General features: G+C 39.3%; 1 protein-coding gene across 1 annotated transcript in view; it reads left to right on the top strand.

Moving 5' to 3' along the window:
• F5 (coagulation factor V) overlaps positions 1-15,619 on the top strand; it is an 81,574-nt gene extending 65,955 nt beyond the window's left edge. The window contains exons 20-25 of the mRNA XM_070474340.1: positions 580-683; positions 1,450-1,605; positions 3,875-4,019; positions 6,291-6,442; positions 10,522-10,704; positions 12,470-15,619. Coding sequence (XP_070330441.1) covers positions 580-683; positions 1,450-1,605; positions 3,875-4,019; positions 6,291-6,442; positions 10,522-10,704; positions 12,470-12,616 — 887 coding nt within the window. The 3' untranslated portion in view covers positions 12,617-15,619. The remainder of the gene's footprint in view (positions 1-579; positions 684-1,449; positions 1,606-3,874; positions 4,020-6,290; positions 6,443-10,521; positions 10,705-12,469) is intronic.
• The last annotated feature ends 603 nt before the right edge of the window (positions 15,620-16,222 follow it).

Below are 16,222 nucleotides of genomic sequence, written 5' to 3' on the forward strand. Positions count from 1 at the left end.
TTTTTGTTTACCCACTGTGCATCAAGAACTCCTCAGTTTCCTCTCTTTGCCTCAAACTCTTACCAAGATCAAGAGGTCAAATGTAAAGGATCAGGCATGTGTACAAGCTACGTCTCTTCAGTCATGTCCAACTCTTTGTGACCCTATGGACTGTAGCCCTCTCCCTGTCCATGGGATTCTCCATGGACTGAGGAATACTGGAGTAGGTTGCCATTTCCTCCTCCAGGGGGAAAGGATCATGAAGCTCCCATAAATCTGCCCCATATCTTTCTGTTAGGCAGGCACAATCAGCAGAAGCCACATCAGCATAACTGAGAAAAAATAAACATGACCTGTTTTCAAGAAAAGGGGGTGGGTGGTGGTTGACAGCTGTCCAAGCACAGGCCTGAAACCAAGATTTCATCATCAGGGACTGACTTAGTAGCTGAGGCCCATTTCCGTTGCTTGGTTTCCTAACTAAAACAGAAGTTCCTTTAGAAACCTGATTTTCCACCGGGACTAAATTCACTTGAGAAATTGCTAGTTGGGTGTTCGTTTTGTTTTACTTCTAAATAAATTATTTTCTTCCTTTGTATTTAGGTTATTGGGACCCCACATTAGCAAGATTAAACAATGGTGGATCATACAATGCTTGGATCCCAGAAAAACTTTCAAAAGAATTGAACTCTCAACCTTGGATCCAGGTATGTCTTATTAACCTGATTATGCATGCATGCTCAGTCATGTCTGACTCTTTGCAACCCCGTGGACTATAGCCCACCAGGCTCCTCTGTCCATGGGATTCTCCAGGCAAGAATACTGGAGTGGTTTGCCATTTCCTCCTCTAGGGGTCTTCCCGACCCAGGGATTGAACCTGTGGCTCCTGCCTTGCCTGAGCCACCTGGGAAGGCCCAATCTGATAATAGTTACTGCTATTGTAATAATAAAAACGACAGTGGTTTAATAATTTCTTGTTGTTCTTGCAATGCCGTTAGGGGAAATGGCAATTTCTAGGTGCTATTGGAGAAGGAAATGGCAACCCACTCCAGGGTTCTTGCCTGGAGAATCCCAGGGACAGGGGAACCTGGTGGGCTGCCGTCTATGGGGTCGCACAGAGTTGGACACGACTGACGTGATTTAGCAGCAGCAGCAGCAGCGGCAGCATTTTACGTACTTTACATACTCAAAACTTGTGTGGTTAGTTCTAGCGATATCCTGTCTTACAGATGAAAAAAACTAAGGCACGGAAGGGTTAACTAACTTCCCAGTGTCACACACAACTAGTTTCTGGTTGAGTTTGGATTCCAATTCAGGTATCCTGTGTTGAAATATGAATTGCACCTAGCCATTTTATTAGTTTGTTTGCTGTTATTTTGTTCTAAAGAAAGTTGGCTGTACAGTGACTTCAGGCAGTGTGTGTGTGACTTGATGACAAGGATAGTTCTGCTCAATGGCTTTGCTATATTGCAGGTAGACATGCAAAAGGAAGTCCTGCTCACAGGGATCCAGACCCAGGGCGCCAAACACTACCTGAAGTCCTACTACACCACTGAGTTCTGTGTGGCTTACAGCTCAGACAAGAAAAACTGGCGGATCTTCAAAGGGAACAGCACAAAGAATGTGATGGTCTGTGTGCACCGCTGTTTCTTCCCAAGCCTAGGGCTACTATATCTTTTTAAAAAATACCTTTTGGGTGTTACAAATACAAACGGCATTTTTAGTGTTTTATGAGGAAAAGTGGTAAAGTGATGTGTCTGTGTAAACTAAAAAAAAAAAAAATAACCTTAACTTTTGAAATTTTGAAACTCCATAAAACTTGCAAGAAAAATCTCTTTATCATCAAACTAAGTATCCAGACTTCTCAGATTGGCAGATGATATACAGCAGAATATCTGGTTGTGTGCCTTAAAGAGCCCATGCTAAAATTTGGCCACCAATTTTCGATTTTACTCTCACATTTTATTTTGTTCTTTAGTTCAGTGTAACTGAAGGAAGCTCCAAGTGAAGGAAATAGTAGTGTTAATACCAGCAATGCTGTGAGGCAGTGTGATTCTCATGTTTCTGCTTTTTTTGTTTGTTTTTTGTTTTTTTTTTGCTGTCATGCCTGAGGACTGATGTCCCCCTGCTGGATCTTCGAAAGGCTCAGCCAGGGTTATTCCCAATGTCCCAATTATTCCAGCCCTAATCCTTCCCCCTCCTCCCTCGCCTCTCTCTCCAAAGAAAGCTATCTAAATACAAGGATCAGTCCATTATTATACTGATAACCTTGAATCAGTTTCATTTTTTTTCTGTAAATCATTTACTATTTTACTATCTTCTATGTCATCACTTAGCTATTTCTTATAATAAATCATTTGCACTATAACCTTAGAATAGGTCATGAAAACCTTAAATTATGAGTCTTACCAATCAGTATTGCAGAGAGTACACAAATTAAAGTCCATAGCTTGAAGGTTTTTGCATCTATGTTCTTGAGGGTTATCTGTGTATAGTTTTGTTTCTACTGTCCTTTTGTTTTAATGTGAGAATAATACTAGCTTCATAACATAAATTAGGCAGCATGCGCTTCTATTTTCTGGCAGAGATTATCTAGTATTGATGTTAATTCTTTAAACTTTTGGTATAATTCACCGGTAAAAGCCACATGGACCTGGAAATTTCTTTTCTGGGACTTTTTAAATTACAAATTCATTTTTTAAAATAGTTACATGTTATTCATATTATCTATTTCATTTTGGGTGAATTGGGATAGCTTGTGTTTTCTCAGTCAATTGAGTCACTTCTTCTAAGTTGTTAAATATATGTGTACAGGTTATTTGTATTATTCCCTTATTGTCCTTTTGATTTGTGTCGGGTCTGTAGTGATATTGCCTATTTCATTTACGATATTGGTAACCTGCATCTCTTCTCTTTCTTGCTTTATCAGTCTTACTACAGATTTGCCAATTTTCTTTAATCTTTTTAAAGAACTGGCCCTTTGTTTCATTGCTCTTATCTATTGCTTTACTGTTTTCAAGGCTACTGATATCTGCTTTTATCTTCTGGCTCTTTCTGACACTGCTTTGCCAGGGAAAGGGGATGGGACACAGCCTGTTTACTGCCAGGAAGAGGTCACAGTCCATTTTCCACTTGGCCTCCTCTGTTGACACGTGAGCTGGGACCCCTCTCCTCTTTGTAGGAATGGAATAGTCTCCACTGACACTGCAAGAGCGAAAGCCTTATTATTAGATAGAAAAGATGGAAATCCTGGGTCTCTATTTTATAGTTTTCTCTGACACAAGTCCAGTGACAGTGTTGGGTGCCTCGTTACAGTCTCTTGAGCATAGGAGTCTAGGTTCCCCATCCGGCCTCTGCAGCTGTCAGTAGGGAAGGGGACACAGTGTTTTCTAACCTATGGTGTTTGGCTTGAAGTAGAACAATTGTTGTCTACAAGTTTTCAGTCTTGCTAGACTGCCCTTTCCTGGTCCTGAGGCCAGAGAAAAAATGCTTTTGCTGTTTTTTTGTTTTTGTTTGTATGTTTATCTGCACCTATTGGTGGCTCCTGATTCCTGGCTTCCTTACTTATAAGTCTGTATATGAGGTAAAAAGAAAACCCAAGGGACTGACCACTGTGTTGTTCCTTGGGTCCTAAGAACCCTAGCCAGTCTGCCTTCTCTTCTCCACCTTTCAGAGTCTTTCTATGTTTTCAGTTGTACTCAGCAGGAGGAACAGGGCAAATTTCATCTATACTATCTTCCGGAAGTGGAAGTAGTCCCAGTTATCTTTTAAGACCAAATTAATTTGACTCAGGCTACCTGAAAACGTAATATTACAATACTAAATTGGATGAAAATTTTAGTATAAAATCACTTTATAGAGAATTGTTACATAACTAAAATTTCCTCTTTTCCTCTAGTATTTTGGTGGCAATTCAGATGCTTCTACAATAAAAGAGAATCATATTGATCCACCTGTTGTGGCTAGATACATCAGGATCTCTCCAACTGGATCCTATAACAAACCTGCCCTTCGATTGGAGCTGCAAGGTTGTGAGGTTAATGGTAAGGAACACAGATGCATTGTTTTCTTGCTCAGTTCAGTTCAGTCTCTCAGTGGTGTCCAACTCTCTGCAACCCCATGGACATTTTTTCACTGCTATTTATCAAATCAAGATTTGGGGCATATGGGAAAATGAGTAGAATTCTTAGTTTTCTCCAATCACTAAGGCTCCTAGAAAAATCTCTGTGAAACACAGCTTCCATTCAAGGAATGATCTAGACTGAGACTGGTTCTAGCAGCCAGAGGGTAGGCACCATCTCTCTGAACAATGTCTGGACCATATGGACATTGCTCTGACGCTCCAAAGAAGGACCCTAGCAAAGAATGACCTCCACCAGCCCATTTTCAATAAGAACTGAGAGTCAAACTGGGTCTGACCCTTCTAAAAGCCTTCCAACCAGGTCATTCAGACTTTAATATAATAAAAGTGTCTTGCAACATTACTGGCATGTATTAGGTATTCAATAATTGTTTTTGAGAACTAAATCTGCTTCCCAACTTCCTGAAACCTTGATTGAACTCTGTCTTCTGTTTCACATTCTATGTAGAGGTACCCAAGCCTTTTCTAAGTAAGTTTCTGTTTTTCAGGGGATGTAATGTGACCTGTGGTATATATAAATCTAGGCAATCATAAATGGCAATAATAAAATTCTTCCATATATAATAAGATGCTTAAGGTTCTCATCAACTGTTCTCCCCTCTTAAAGTGGTACTTTCCAACATTTTTTACTTCAAAGCATATATAGACTATAACCTCGGTCTCACAGTCTGCAGTAAAAGAATGAAACAGACCACCCTGGGCTTGGCAGATCCAAGCACCACCGAGTTGCTCAAGGGCTGAGGGAGGAGGGAGATTAATATAAAAACATACCTAAAACTTGCTGCGGCATACCTACTGGGAAGGTACAGCACCTTCTCTCAGGGCAGAGGGAAAAAAGTACAGCTCACAGTGGAGAAAGTAACTGAACCTTGGAATCAGTTTCTTATTAAAGCAGATAATAATACAATAAACTCTTGACATTCATGAGGGATATGGAAAGGGCATTTTACCCATGCCCACATAGCCATGGTATATAACATCCTCAATGTAAAATGCAAATTTTGTATAAGCAGGAAAACGTGAAACAGCTCCATAGCATAGCGTGTGCATGCACAGTTATGTCTGACTCTTTGCGACCCCATGGACTGTAGCCCATCAGGCTCCTTGGCCCATGGCATTTTCCAGGCAGGAAAACTGGAGTGGATTGCCATTTCCCCCTCCAGGGGGAGCTTCCCAACCCAGGGATCGAACCCACATCTCCTGCATTGGCAGGCAGATTCTTTGCCACTGAGCCATGTGGGAAGCCCTGAAACAGCTCTTTAAGTCATTATTTTTTTTCTTTCCACATGGGATATGATGTTAACTGGTAGTTTGTTCAGGTCACAGAGTCAAGCTACCCTAAAATGTGACATTCAACAATGCTAGTCTATTTAAAATCTCCATCTAATACATAATACAAGAAGCATTAATTTTAAAATCTCTTCACTTTCTTGATGTTTATATGATTAGTACCAACAACAGACATTCTTCTTTTAAGCCTATTTTTTCTTGGAGAAAGTAAGGTATCACTTCAAGAAAATGTCTACATGACTTACTAGCAAGAACAGTGTCTCATCTCTGTGACACTTTATATACATAGGGGCTTCCCAGGTGACTCAGATGGTAAAGAAACAGCCTGCAATGTAGGAGACTCAGGTTTGAACCCTGGGTTGAGAAGATTTCCTGGAGAAGGGAATGGCTAGCCACTCCAGTATTCTTGCTTGGAGAATCCCATGAACAGAGGAGCCTAGCAGGCTATCGTCCATGGGGTCGCAAAGGGTAGAACACAACTGAGCAACTAACACTTTCACTTATAAATGTGGATGTTTAGGAGTACTGTCTACCTCAAAGCAGAGATCAAAGTTTCCATGACTCTCTGAAGGAGGGAGATGAGTTTAGATGTTTAGAACATGGCATTTGATGTCAGACTGCCTGGGCTCAAATCTAATTTCTGATTCTTTTCACAGTGTTACTTGAGTCAAGTTTCTTTTTCTTGCTGTGCTTGTTTTTTCATTTGTAAACTGGAGCTATTAAAGAGCATTAAGTAATACAGGTATAGACTGAAAATATCATTGCTGTGATGGTTGTTTTGTTGTTACTTAGCAATAATATTATTTGTCTCTGCTGAAGTACAAAATACAATACAAGGAGTATCCGTGGTATGTAAATAATCACATTACTTTTCTCTTGACAGGATGCTCCACACCGCTCGGTATGGAAAGTGGAAAGATAGAAGACAAGCAAATCACCGCTTCCTCATTTAAAAAGTCTTGGTGGGGAAGTTACTGGCAACCCTTCCTTGCACGTCTTAATGCCCAGGGCCGTGTAAATGCCTGGCAAGCTAAGGTGAAATGTCCCCTGTGAATGGAGTTCTCTCAGTCTTTTTGAAGAAAGCATAGGCCCTCACTCCAGGGGACACGGGAACCTGGGAAGCCAGAAGATCATCCCTTGTTTCTACAGAGTATGATCCTATGTCTGAGAACTAGGATGTGTGCTGTCTTGACAGTTTTAGCTCAGAGAGAAGTTATCATCTCTGTGGTCTTGATTTAGATTAGGGGCGGGCAAAACTTTTCTGCAGAGGGCCAGATAATATTCTAGGCTTTGTGAGCCATGCATTCTCTGTCATAATTACTCAACTCTACCACTGTTGCAGGAAGCAGTCATCAACAATATATAAATGAGTGAGCATGGCTGTGTTCCAATAAAACTTTATTTACAAAAACAGGCAGTAGGCCAGACTGGGCCTTGGGCTGTATTTTGCCAGCTCCTGATTGAGACAACTTATATTAGCAGTAAATGATTTAGATTTGTACCATCTTCTCTTCTTTGGTTCCCTCTATAATCTAGCACTATCCTTTATTTTTTAAGAGTGTCATTAAAATTTTTTTGTTCCTGTTTTTTCAGAACTCTGTAACATTCCTTTACATTAGTGGCATGATAAAATGCTGCCAAACCAGGTTTTTAAATCTGTGATCTAAGTTTTATAAACATCTCACAGAGAGTTATATTGCCTTAGATGTTAGCCCATTGAGCAATTAAGGTAACTTAGTTCTAGGGTAACTATTAATATTGACTCGTATTTATTTCATTCTTCAACTGACCTGGAAAATCAGAATGCCATAAGAAATCAGAACAGTCCAGTCAATCAACGTAAGCCAAGTTCCCTATCTTCTATCCACCTAACACCCTCTCTTAAGAAAGTGAAGGTTGCTCAGTCATGTCTAATTCTTTGTGACCCCATGGACTATACAGTCCATGGAATTCTCCAGGCAAGAATACTGGAGCCTTTTCCCTTCTCCAGGGGATCTTCCTAACTCAGGGGTTGAACCCAGGTCTCCCGTGTTGCAGTAGATTCTTTCTGGGCCACAAGGCAAGCCCAATAATACTGGAGTGGGTAGCCTATCCCTTTTCCAGTGGATCTTCCTGACCCAGGTTCTTTATCAACTGAGCTATCAGGGAAGCCCCTCTCTTAAGAAAGCTATACTACAATTCCCTGGACTCTCTTTAGAATTCTGTGTCCTAATCTTAAGTCAGGCCACCAGAAAGGAAAAGGGAGTTGTATGGTACAAGTGGAGTAAACAAAAGAGTTTGGGCCCCATCTTAGGGCTTCCCAGATGGTGCTAGTGGTAGAGGATCTACCTGCCAATGCAGGAGACATAGAGATGGAAGTTTGATCCCTGGATTGGGAAGGGCTTGGCAACCCACTGCAGTACTCTTAGCTGGAGAATCTCATGGACAGAGAAGCCTGGTGGGCTACAGCCCATAGAGTCATGAAGACTCAGACTCACTGAAGAGACTTGGCAGGGACTCCATTTGGATGGTCTCGGGGGCCAATATCTGTGCCCTGAAATTCATTTCTCACCTACCACAGAGTCATAGAATGTTAGAAAGGCAAGGGGTTTTTACAAAGCATCTGGTCCAGATTTTCCTTAAAGTCTAAACACATGCATCCATGCTAAGTCACTTCAGTCGTGTCCGACTCTGTGACTCTATGGATTGTAGCCAAGTCTAAACACAAAGGAGGTTAAATAATTTTAGTTTAGCCTGGTGGCAGAATCAGGAATCCCACTCTCCAAATAAACAGATCTGTGCTCCTTGTACCATCTGAAGCAACCCAAGAACTCATTTTGCAATTTTGCAAAAGGGGAGAACTGAGACCCATAGAAATTAAAAGTAATAAAAGTGACAGTGTTGTATAACATTTTTATTTAATTTCTATAATATAAATAATGAAGTGAAAGTCACTCAGTTGTGTCCGACTCTGCAACCCCATGGACTGGATAGTGGAATTCTCCAGGCCAGAATACTAGAGTGGGTAGCTGTTCCTTTTCTCCAGGGGATCTTCCCATCCCAGGGATCAAACCCAGGTCTCCCACTTTGTAGGCAGATTCTTTACCAACTCAGCCAAAAGGGAAACCCAAGAATACTGGAGTGGGTAGCCTATCCCTTCTCCAGCAGATCTTCCTGACCCAAGAATCGAATCAGGGTCTCCTGCAATGCAGGAGGATTCTTTACCAGCTGAGCTACCAGAATAGCCCTGTAATATAAATAAGATAATAAAAAATAATTATTATTCCCTTGCAATTCAGTGATAAGGGACTTTTTACTTTCCCTGCAAGGGGGCATGTGTTTGATCTCTGGTTAGGGAACTAAGATCCCACATGCCATGCAAGGCAGCCAGGGAATTTTAGGTCAGAACTATTTGTTTCTCTTAACCTTCAATCAGTATAAAATGTCTTTTATAGAGCTTCTTTAGAGAGGCTGAAAATCTAAGCCAGGCATGTGCAGGTATGTGCACAAGTGTCTCTATCTCTTTTATGGTAGAGACTAAAAGATATACACGTACAAAAATCCTCTAGTTACCTATATGCATTCTGTATCATTAATACAACCTTGAAGACACAATAAAACTCCAGCAGATGTCACTACAGGATGTTACAAAAATAACCCAAATTATCTAATACAGTACCTTTAAATTTAATTAATTTGCTTTAAAAATACAGTAACATGTGACTATACATATACATACATATATGTATACACATACAGCCATGTACATATGTGTGATCTTGAGAAAATATATATTGGTTATTTCATACAGAATTGAACAAGACTATGTTGTTGTTTAGTCGCTAAGTTGTGTCTGACTCTTTGAGACCCCATGGACTGCAGTCCATCAGGCTCCTCTGTCCATGGGATTCTCCAGGCAAGAACACTGGAGTGGGGTGCAATTTCTTCTCCTGGGGATATTCTGGACCCAGGGCTCGAAGCTGCACCTTCCGCGTTGGCAGGTGGATTCCTTACCACTGAGCCACTAGGGAAGCCCAGGTGAGACTCTGGGGCAGGATGAATCTCCCAAAGACGAAAATTAATCTCAAATTATTCCAAAACTCAATTAATCTTTCTGATCCTCTTTCTCCCAGCACCTAATGCCAAACGTATGATTAGGCATTTTGTTTAGGTGAGAGACAAAATGACTACTATGGCATGTCCAGCCCCGGGTGTAGCTTTATCAAGTCTCTCAAATAACATGTTTATTTGAAATATCATAAAAGAAGAAATTGTACCTCTTCTCCTATTTGACATTAGCAATGGAAATAAAACTGGAGCTTTTCTAAAATAAGTAAGAGAGAGTATACTCTCTAGTTCTTTCCCAGATAACTCTTCAATAGTAGCATAGTAGTATTTAATTCTTTTATCTTTTCATTGTGGTAAAAGTCACATAATATAAAGCATACTATTTTAAACCATATTTACCTGTACAGTTCAGTGAACTAAGTACATTCACATTGTTGTGCAACTCTCACCATCATCCGTCTCCCAAATTTTTCACCTTCTTAGACTGAAATTCTGTCCCCATTAAACACTAACTCCCTATTTCCCTTTCCCACTCCTCCTCACCCTATGGCCCCTGGCATCCATCAATATACTTTCTGATTCTATGACTTTGACTATTCTAGGCATCTCGTATAAGGGGAATCAAACAGTATTTGCACTTAATGTATACTGCAATGCATTTTATACTATACCATCATAGTATTTTAAACCAACTTGCTTAAGAGAAAAATATTTACAGATAATTTAGCAGTTGATTTTTTTCTCAGATAAAATATATTTATTTTTTGAGCTCCATCTGTGTGCCATACATTTTAAGTACCTGGAAACAAAGCTAAGTCCCTGCCCTCAAAGAGTAAGTAATACAAGTAAACAAATAACTATTGTACAATGTGTAAAACATTCCAGAAGTTTCTAAACATGTCGATGATAAATGAGAAAGAATAGGGAAGGATTCTAGGAGAAAGAGAATTTTCAGAGATGAGACAGAAAAGAAATCCTTTGACCTCACTGCATTTCTGAGTATCTCGATCTAAAAAAAGGAAATGTTTTAACCTCTCTCTTATCCATTGTTCTAATCATTTTCATAGGCGAACAACAACAATCAGTGGTTACAAATTGATCTACTCAAGATCAAGAAGATAACTGCGATTGTAACACAAGGCTGCAAGTCTCTGTCCTCTGAAATGTATGTGAAGAGCTACACCATCCACTACAGTGACCAGGGCATGGACTGGAAACCTTACAGGGAGAAATCCTCAATCGTGGACAAGGTACAGGGAGATCTTGGCAAAAAGCAAACAATTTGAAAACTGCTATGATGAGAACAGTACCTCAAATTTGCAAATAGCTCTTGTATTTGAGAAGTGTGCAATGATGTGCATCACTCCTTAAGTCTTCTAAGTCCTGTACCTGGTCTTTGGACAGAGATCATGTATACTATCTTTCTGTTTTGACCGAGGCATCTACAAAATAACGAGAACAACAGGGGATGGTGTGAAGTTTAACTATCTCTGAGGAAGATGGTGAAAGAAAGGGTCATCTCAGCCTGCTTGGGCTGTGTAATGAATTACCACAGCCTGGGTGATAAACAAAAACCACTCATTTCACACAGTTCTGGAGGCTAGAATCCTAGATCAGGGTGCCACCACGGGCAGGTTCTTGGTGAGGGCAGTCTTCCTTGTTGTGCCCTCCCATGGCCTTCCTTAATATGTGCACAGGGAGACGGAGATGCCATGAAGGCCCTACCCCCATTCCTAGTCCTGATCACCTTCCAAAGGCCCCACCTGCTAGTATCATCTCATGGAGGATGAGGGTTTGAAGACATGAATTTTGGAAGGACACAAACGTACAATCTATAACAGGGGTCTAGAAAACCTACCATATTAGCATTAGCTTAGAAATACTTGTTATTCACAGCTGATCAAACACCTACAGCCATATGCCTTTCTGTGTCATATTGTTAATAAGCAGAAAACAATTGTTATCCTTCCCTATGAGGAGATTAATTTCTTGCAAGATGAACTACTCCATCACACTCTTAAATTCCTAGCTATGTGGATTTAAAATCTTACTAGAAGCAAAGCTAAGGAGATGAACCGAATATTCCAGGAGTGGGAACTGGGCTGAAACCAGCAGGAGGGGCAATACAGGAGTAGGGGATGGATGTTTACTGCATGCTCATCATGGATTCAGCCCTTATCTCAGTTAATGGGTTTGAATCTCTCTGTCTCTCTCTAAACCCCTGGTTTGTTTTGGTGGGTTTGGTTTATTTCTCACTGTATCAGAATGTTCTCATAGTAGGGTAAACATCATTTTTATAAACAAATAGTGACTCAGTCTCCGATGTGTGTAAATCTTGGGGAACTTTCTGGGGATGATAAAAGCACACCTCAAACACAGTTTAGTTGAGGATGTAGGGCATATGACAGAAAGGGTATTAAATCATAAAAATGTATGACTGCATTTTAAATGTTAGTAATAACTAACCATAATCATTAGCTATTACTAGCATTTAAAATAAATGCAACCATGCATTTTTATGCTCATTATCTGGGACTTAATAAACACTTATCATATGTTGACATGCTCTTAAAATCTTCACAACAACTTCTACTAGGTAAAATCTATTATCTCCACTTTGTCAATGGGGAAAAAAGAGAGAATCAAAGTCTATAAGTAATTTGCTCAAAGTCACATAACTACAAAGAGGCTAAAGATGGAGGTGTTTTTGTGGCTGCTTCACAGCACCATATCAGATTTCCTTAATTTTTCCTATTTCAACTCAGATCAGTGGAGAGGTGATATCTCTAAAGAGATATGTCTGGAGTGAGATTTCATAATTGATTGAGGATCATCTTTGTGATAAGTTGTATATGCTCATTGATATCCACAGTTTGAACTAAAAAAGACAAAAATTTATCTGTAAGTTTTTTTTAACTGAAATACAGCTGATGTACAATATTATGTTAGTTTCAGTTATAAGATTTCCATACCCATTATGCCATCATTAAAGAGTTTCTCATATTTTGCTTTCAGATTTTTGAAGGAAATAATAACGTCAAAGGACATGTGAAGAACTTTCTCAACCCACCGATCATCTCCAGGTTTATACGCATCATTCCTAAAACATGGAATCAGAGTATTGCACTTCGCTTGGAACTCTTTGGCTGTGATATTTACTAGAATTGAATATTTAAAAAGATAGGAGGGACTCAAAGATATCAAACCACTTAGAGTGGGTAATGCATTTTATAGCTATTTTAAGTATTAAAATTTTTCCATTATTTCTTTTTTCTATTAGAGAATAACATTTTATATGTGAAACCTTTATGATATAACTCCTGATAACCACTAAGATGACTATTATTTCTGCATTAATTTGAATATAGATAGGAAAACACCAAGAACCAACAAGAAAAGGCTTCTCTTTCACTGATTAAAAATTTTATATAAAGTAATATTTATATAATTAACATTCATTATAGTTTTGTTAAATGCTATACACATTAATAAAAGAAGTATTACTTCCTCAAACCACTCATAAACCCAGACAACTTTCATTCCTACATTTTTCCTTAAAAGAGCTATGATTAAGAGGATAGGGAAAAAACAGTATTTCTAAATGTTTTGCTTATCTTGACAATGGAGAAAAAAGAAAAAACAATCTTACTGCATGAAAGGACAGGTATTTAAAATGCCCTGTCTTACTGACATGGCAATGATTGGTCTGAACCTCCAGGAGTAAAGATATAAGTAAGCATGTTTTCAGTGGTCCCGCCAGACTGTGACTCTGGCCTGGTTTCCCTTGGGACTGATTGCATACATTGATGTTAAGGGTCAGGGATCATTAATAGGACAGATCTAAAATAAATATGGGATGGCTGAACGTGTAACCGTAATTGCATTCTAGCTGGTACTATTAAATGCTTGGCACACTGTTTCAAACATAGGCTCCTCTAAAGGACGGCAAATACTGTCAAACAGACCATCGGAACTCTTGGCCCAAATGCAGCTGTTCCTGCTAGACCTGGCTCCAGGCACACAGCTGAAATTCTCCCTCACTGCCCTTCTCCTTATGGCCCAGCCTCTACCTCTCCCTTCCTCCTCTCCCTTCCCCTTTCAAGCACTCCCTTCCTTGGGAACTTGGCACCTCACGGTTTTACAGATACTGTGAGACTGGGTAACCTTCTGGTAGCCTCTAAGTCACATGAGAGAGAATCACTGGCGAGGCTATCTATTTTAGTGGAACAAACCACCCTAAAACTTAGGGCTTAGAACAACCACAGATTATCTCTCCTGGTTCTGTAGGCTGCCTGGGCACAATTAACTTTATTTGGGGTCTCTAGTCATCAGGAGACTCAACTCTGTGTTGGGACAGCTGGTCCTTTGTCCCTCTCCAAGTAGTTTCAGATTCTCTCCTCATTACATGGCTTATCCACATGGTCTGTTCACTTGATGCCTCCAGCACTTGAGCTAGACTTCTTATACCATGATAGAGGCTCCCAAAAGCCAGAGTTCAAGAGGTAGGAAGCAGAAGCTGCCAGTCCTTTTAAAGCCAAGCCCAGCACAGACACAGCCTCACTACTGCTGTATTCTACTCATTCACATAAGTCACAGGCCAGTCTAGATTCAGTGTAGGATGTCACGACACAAAGGTAGTTCTAGGAGATGTAAGTCACTGGGAGCCTCTTCAGATACTAACTCCCAGAGTTACCTATTGCCCCTCTGAGTGGGGTGAGCATTATGAATGTATTCAAAAGTTTCAAACATCCACAAAACATTGACTTTCTTTATGTTTAAAATTTTTCATTTTTGAGGCATAATTGAAAAATAAAACAGAAATATATTTAAAGTGTATATGTTGGTTTGACATATGTGTGCATTGTAAAAGGATTCCCACCAGCAAGTTAATTAAAATCCCCACCACCTCACAGTTACTTTTTTAAAAAAAAAATGAGAATACTGAAGATCTCAGTATTATACAACACAATGTTATTGACTGTAGTCACCATGCTATACTGATGGTTTTCAGAATTTAATCATCTTAAATTTGTACCTTTTATCATCCTTTTCCTATTTCCTCTACCAGGAAGCCCCTGGCAACCACCGTTCTACTCCTTATTACTATAAGCTTGACTTTTTAAAGTAAGTAATATGTAAGTAATACCTTGCAGTACTTGTCTTTCTCTATATAGCTTATTTCACTTAGAATGATACCCTCCAGATTCATCCACATTGTCACAAATGACAAGATTTTATTCTTTTCATGGCTGAATAATGCCTCATTGTTTATACAGACCACACTTTCTTTTCCCATTCATCCATCTATAGATACTTAGATTATTCCTATGTCTTGGATTTTGTGAAAATGCTGTAATGAACATGGAAGTGCAGCTCTGTCTTCAAGCCAGTGGTTTTCTTTTCTTTGGACATATACTCAGAAGTGGGGTTGCTGAATCATATGGTAGTTCTGTTTCTAATGTTTTGAGGAATCTCCATACTGTTTTCCACAGGTGCTATACCAATTTACATTGCTACCAACAGTGTATAAGGGTTCCCTTTCTCTACATCCTCACCAACACTTGTTATTTCTTATCTTTTTGATAATAGTTATTCTAATAGGTGTAAGATGATACCTCATTATGGTTTTGAGTTGCATTTTCATGGTGATTAGTGACACTGAGTATCTTTTAATATACTTGTTGACCATCTATATGTCATCTTTGAAAAAGGACTATCCAGGTCTTTGCCTATTTTTAAATTCAGTTATTTGATGTTTTTGCTCTTGAGTTCTATGAGTTCTGTACATATTTAGGATATTAATCTCTTATTGATTGTGTGGTTTGCAAATATATTCTCCTGTTTCATAGATTTCTTTTCCACTTTTTTGATGGTTTCCTTTGCTGTACAGAACTTTTAGTTTTGTAAATTCCATATGTTTCCTTTTGCTTTTGCTGCCTGTGCTTTGGCAGTCATATCTAAAAAAGTCATTACCAAGACAAATGTCAAGGAGCTATCCTATGTATTTTATTTTATAAGTTTCATGATTTCAGGTCTAAAAGTCTTTAATACATGTTAAACTGATTTTTGTGTATGGTGTAAAATAGAGGTCCAATTTCATTCCTTTGCATGTGGATATCAAGTTTTCACACCATTTATTAAAGAGACTATCCTTTCCCCATTGGATATTTTTGGTGCCTTTGTCAAAAATTAATTGACCATATAGATTCATGGGTTTATTTTGGCTTTAATTCTATTCCATTGGTCTACATGTCTGTGTTTATGCCAATTCCATACTGTTTTGATTATGTGTGTACGTATGCTCAGTAGCTAAGTCATGTCCAGCTCTTTGTGACCCTATGGACTATAGCCAGCCAGACTCCTCTGTCTATGGGATTATCCCAGCAAAAATGCTGGAGTAAGTTGCCACTCCCTTCTCCAGGGGATCTTCCCAGCCCAGGAATCAAACCTATGTCTCCTGGGGCTCATGCATTGGCAGGCAGATTCTTTACCGCTGAACCACCTGGGAAGCACCCACTGTTTTGATTACTACAGCTTTATGATACAGCTGAAATCAAGAAGTGTGATGCATCCACCTCTCCTCTTTGTGTTCAAGATTGCTATAGTCATTCATTGGCTTTTGTGGATCTGTAGAAATCTTAGGATTGCTTTTTATATTTCTGTGAAAAAAAGCCATTGGAATTTTGAGAGGAAATGCATTGAATGTGTAGATGACTTTGCATGTATGAACATTTTAACAATGTACATTCTTACAATCCATGATAGAAA

The sequence above is a fragment of the Odocoileus virginianus genome, chromosome 11 (assembly GCF_023699985.2).
Source record: "Odocoileus virginianus isolate 20LAN1187 ecotype Illinois chromosome 11, Ovbor_1.2, whole genome shotgun sequence".
In the NCBI taxonomy this organism is placed as follows: domain Eukaryota; kingdom Metazoa; phylum Chordata; class Mammalia; order Artiodactyla; family Cervidae; genus Odocoileus; species Odocoileus virginianus.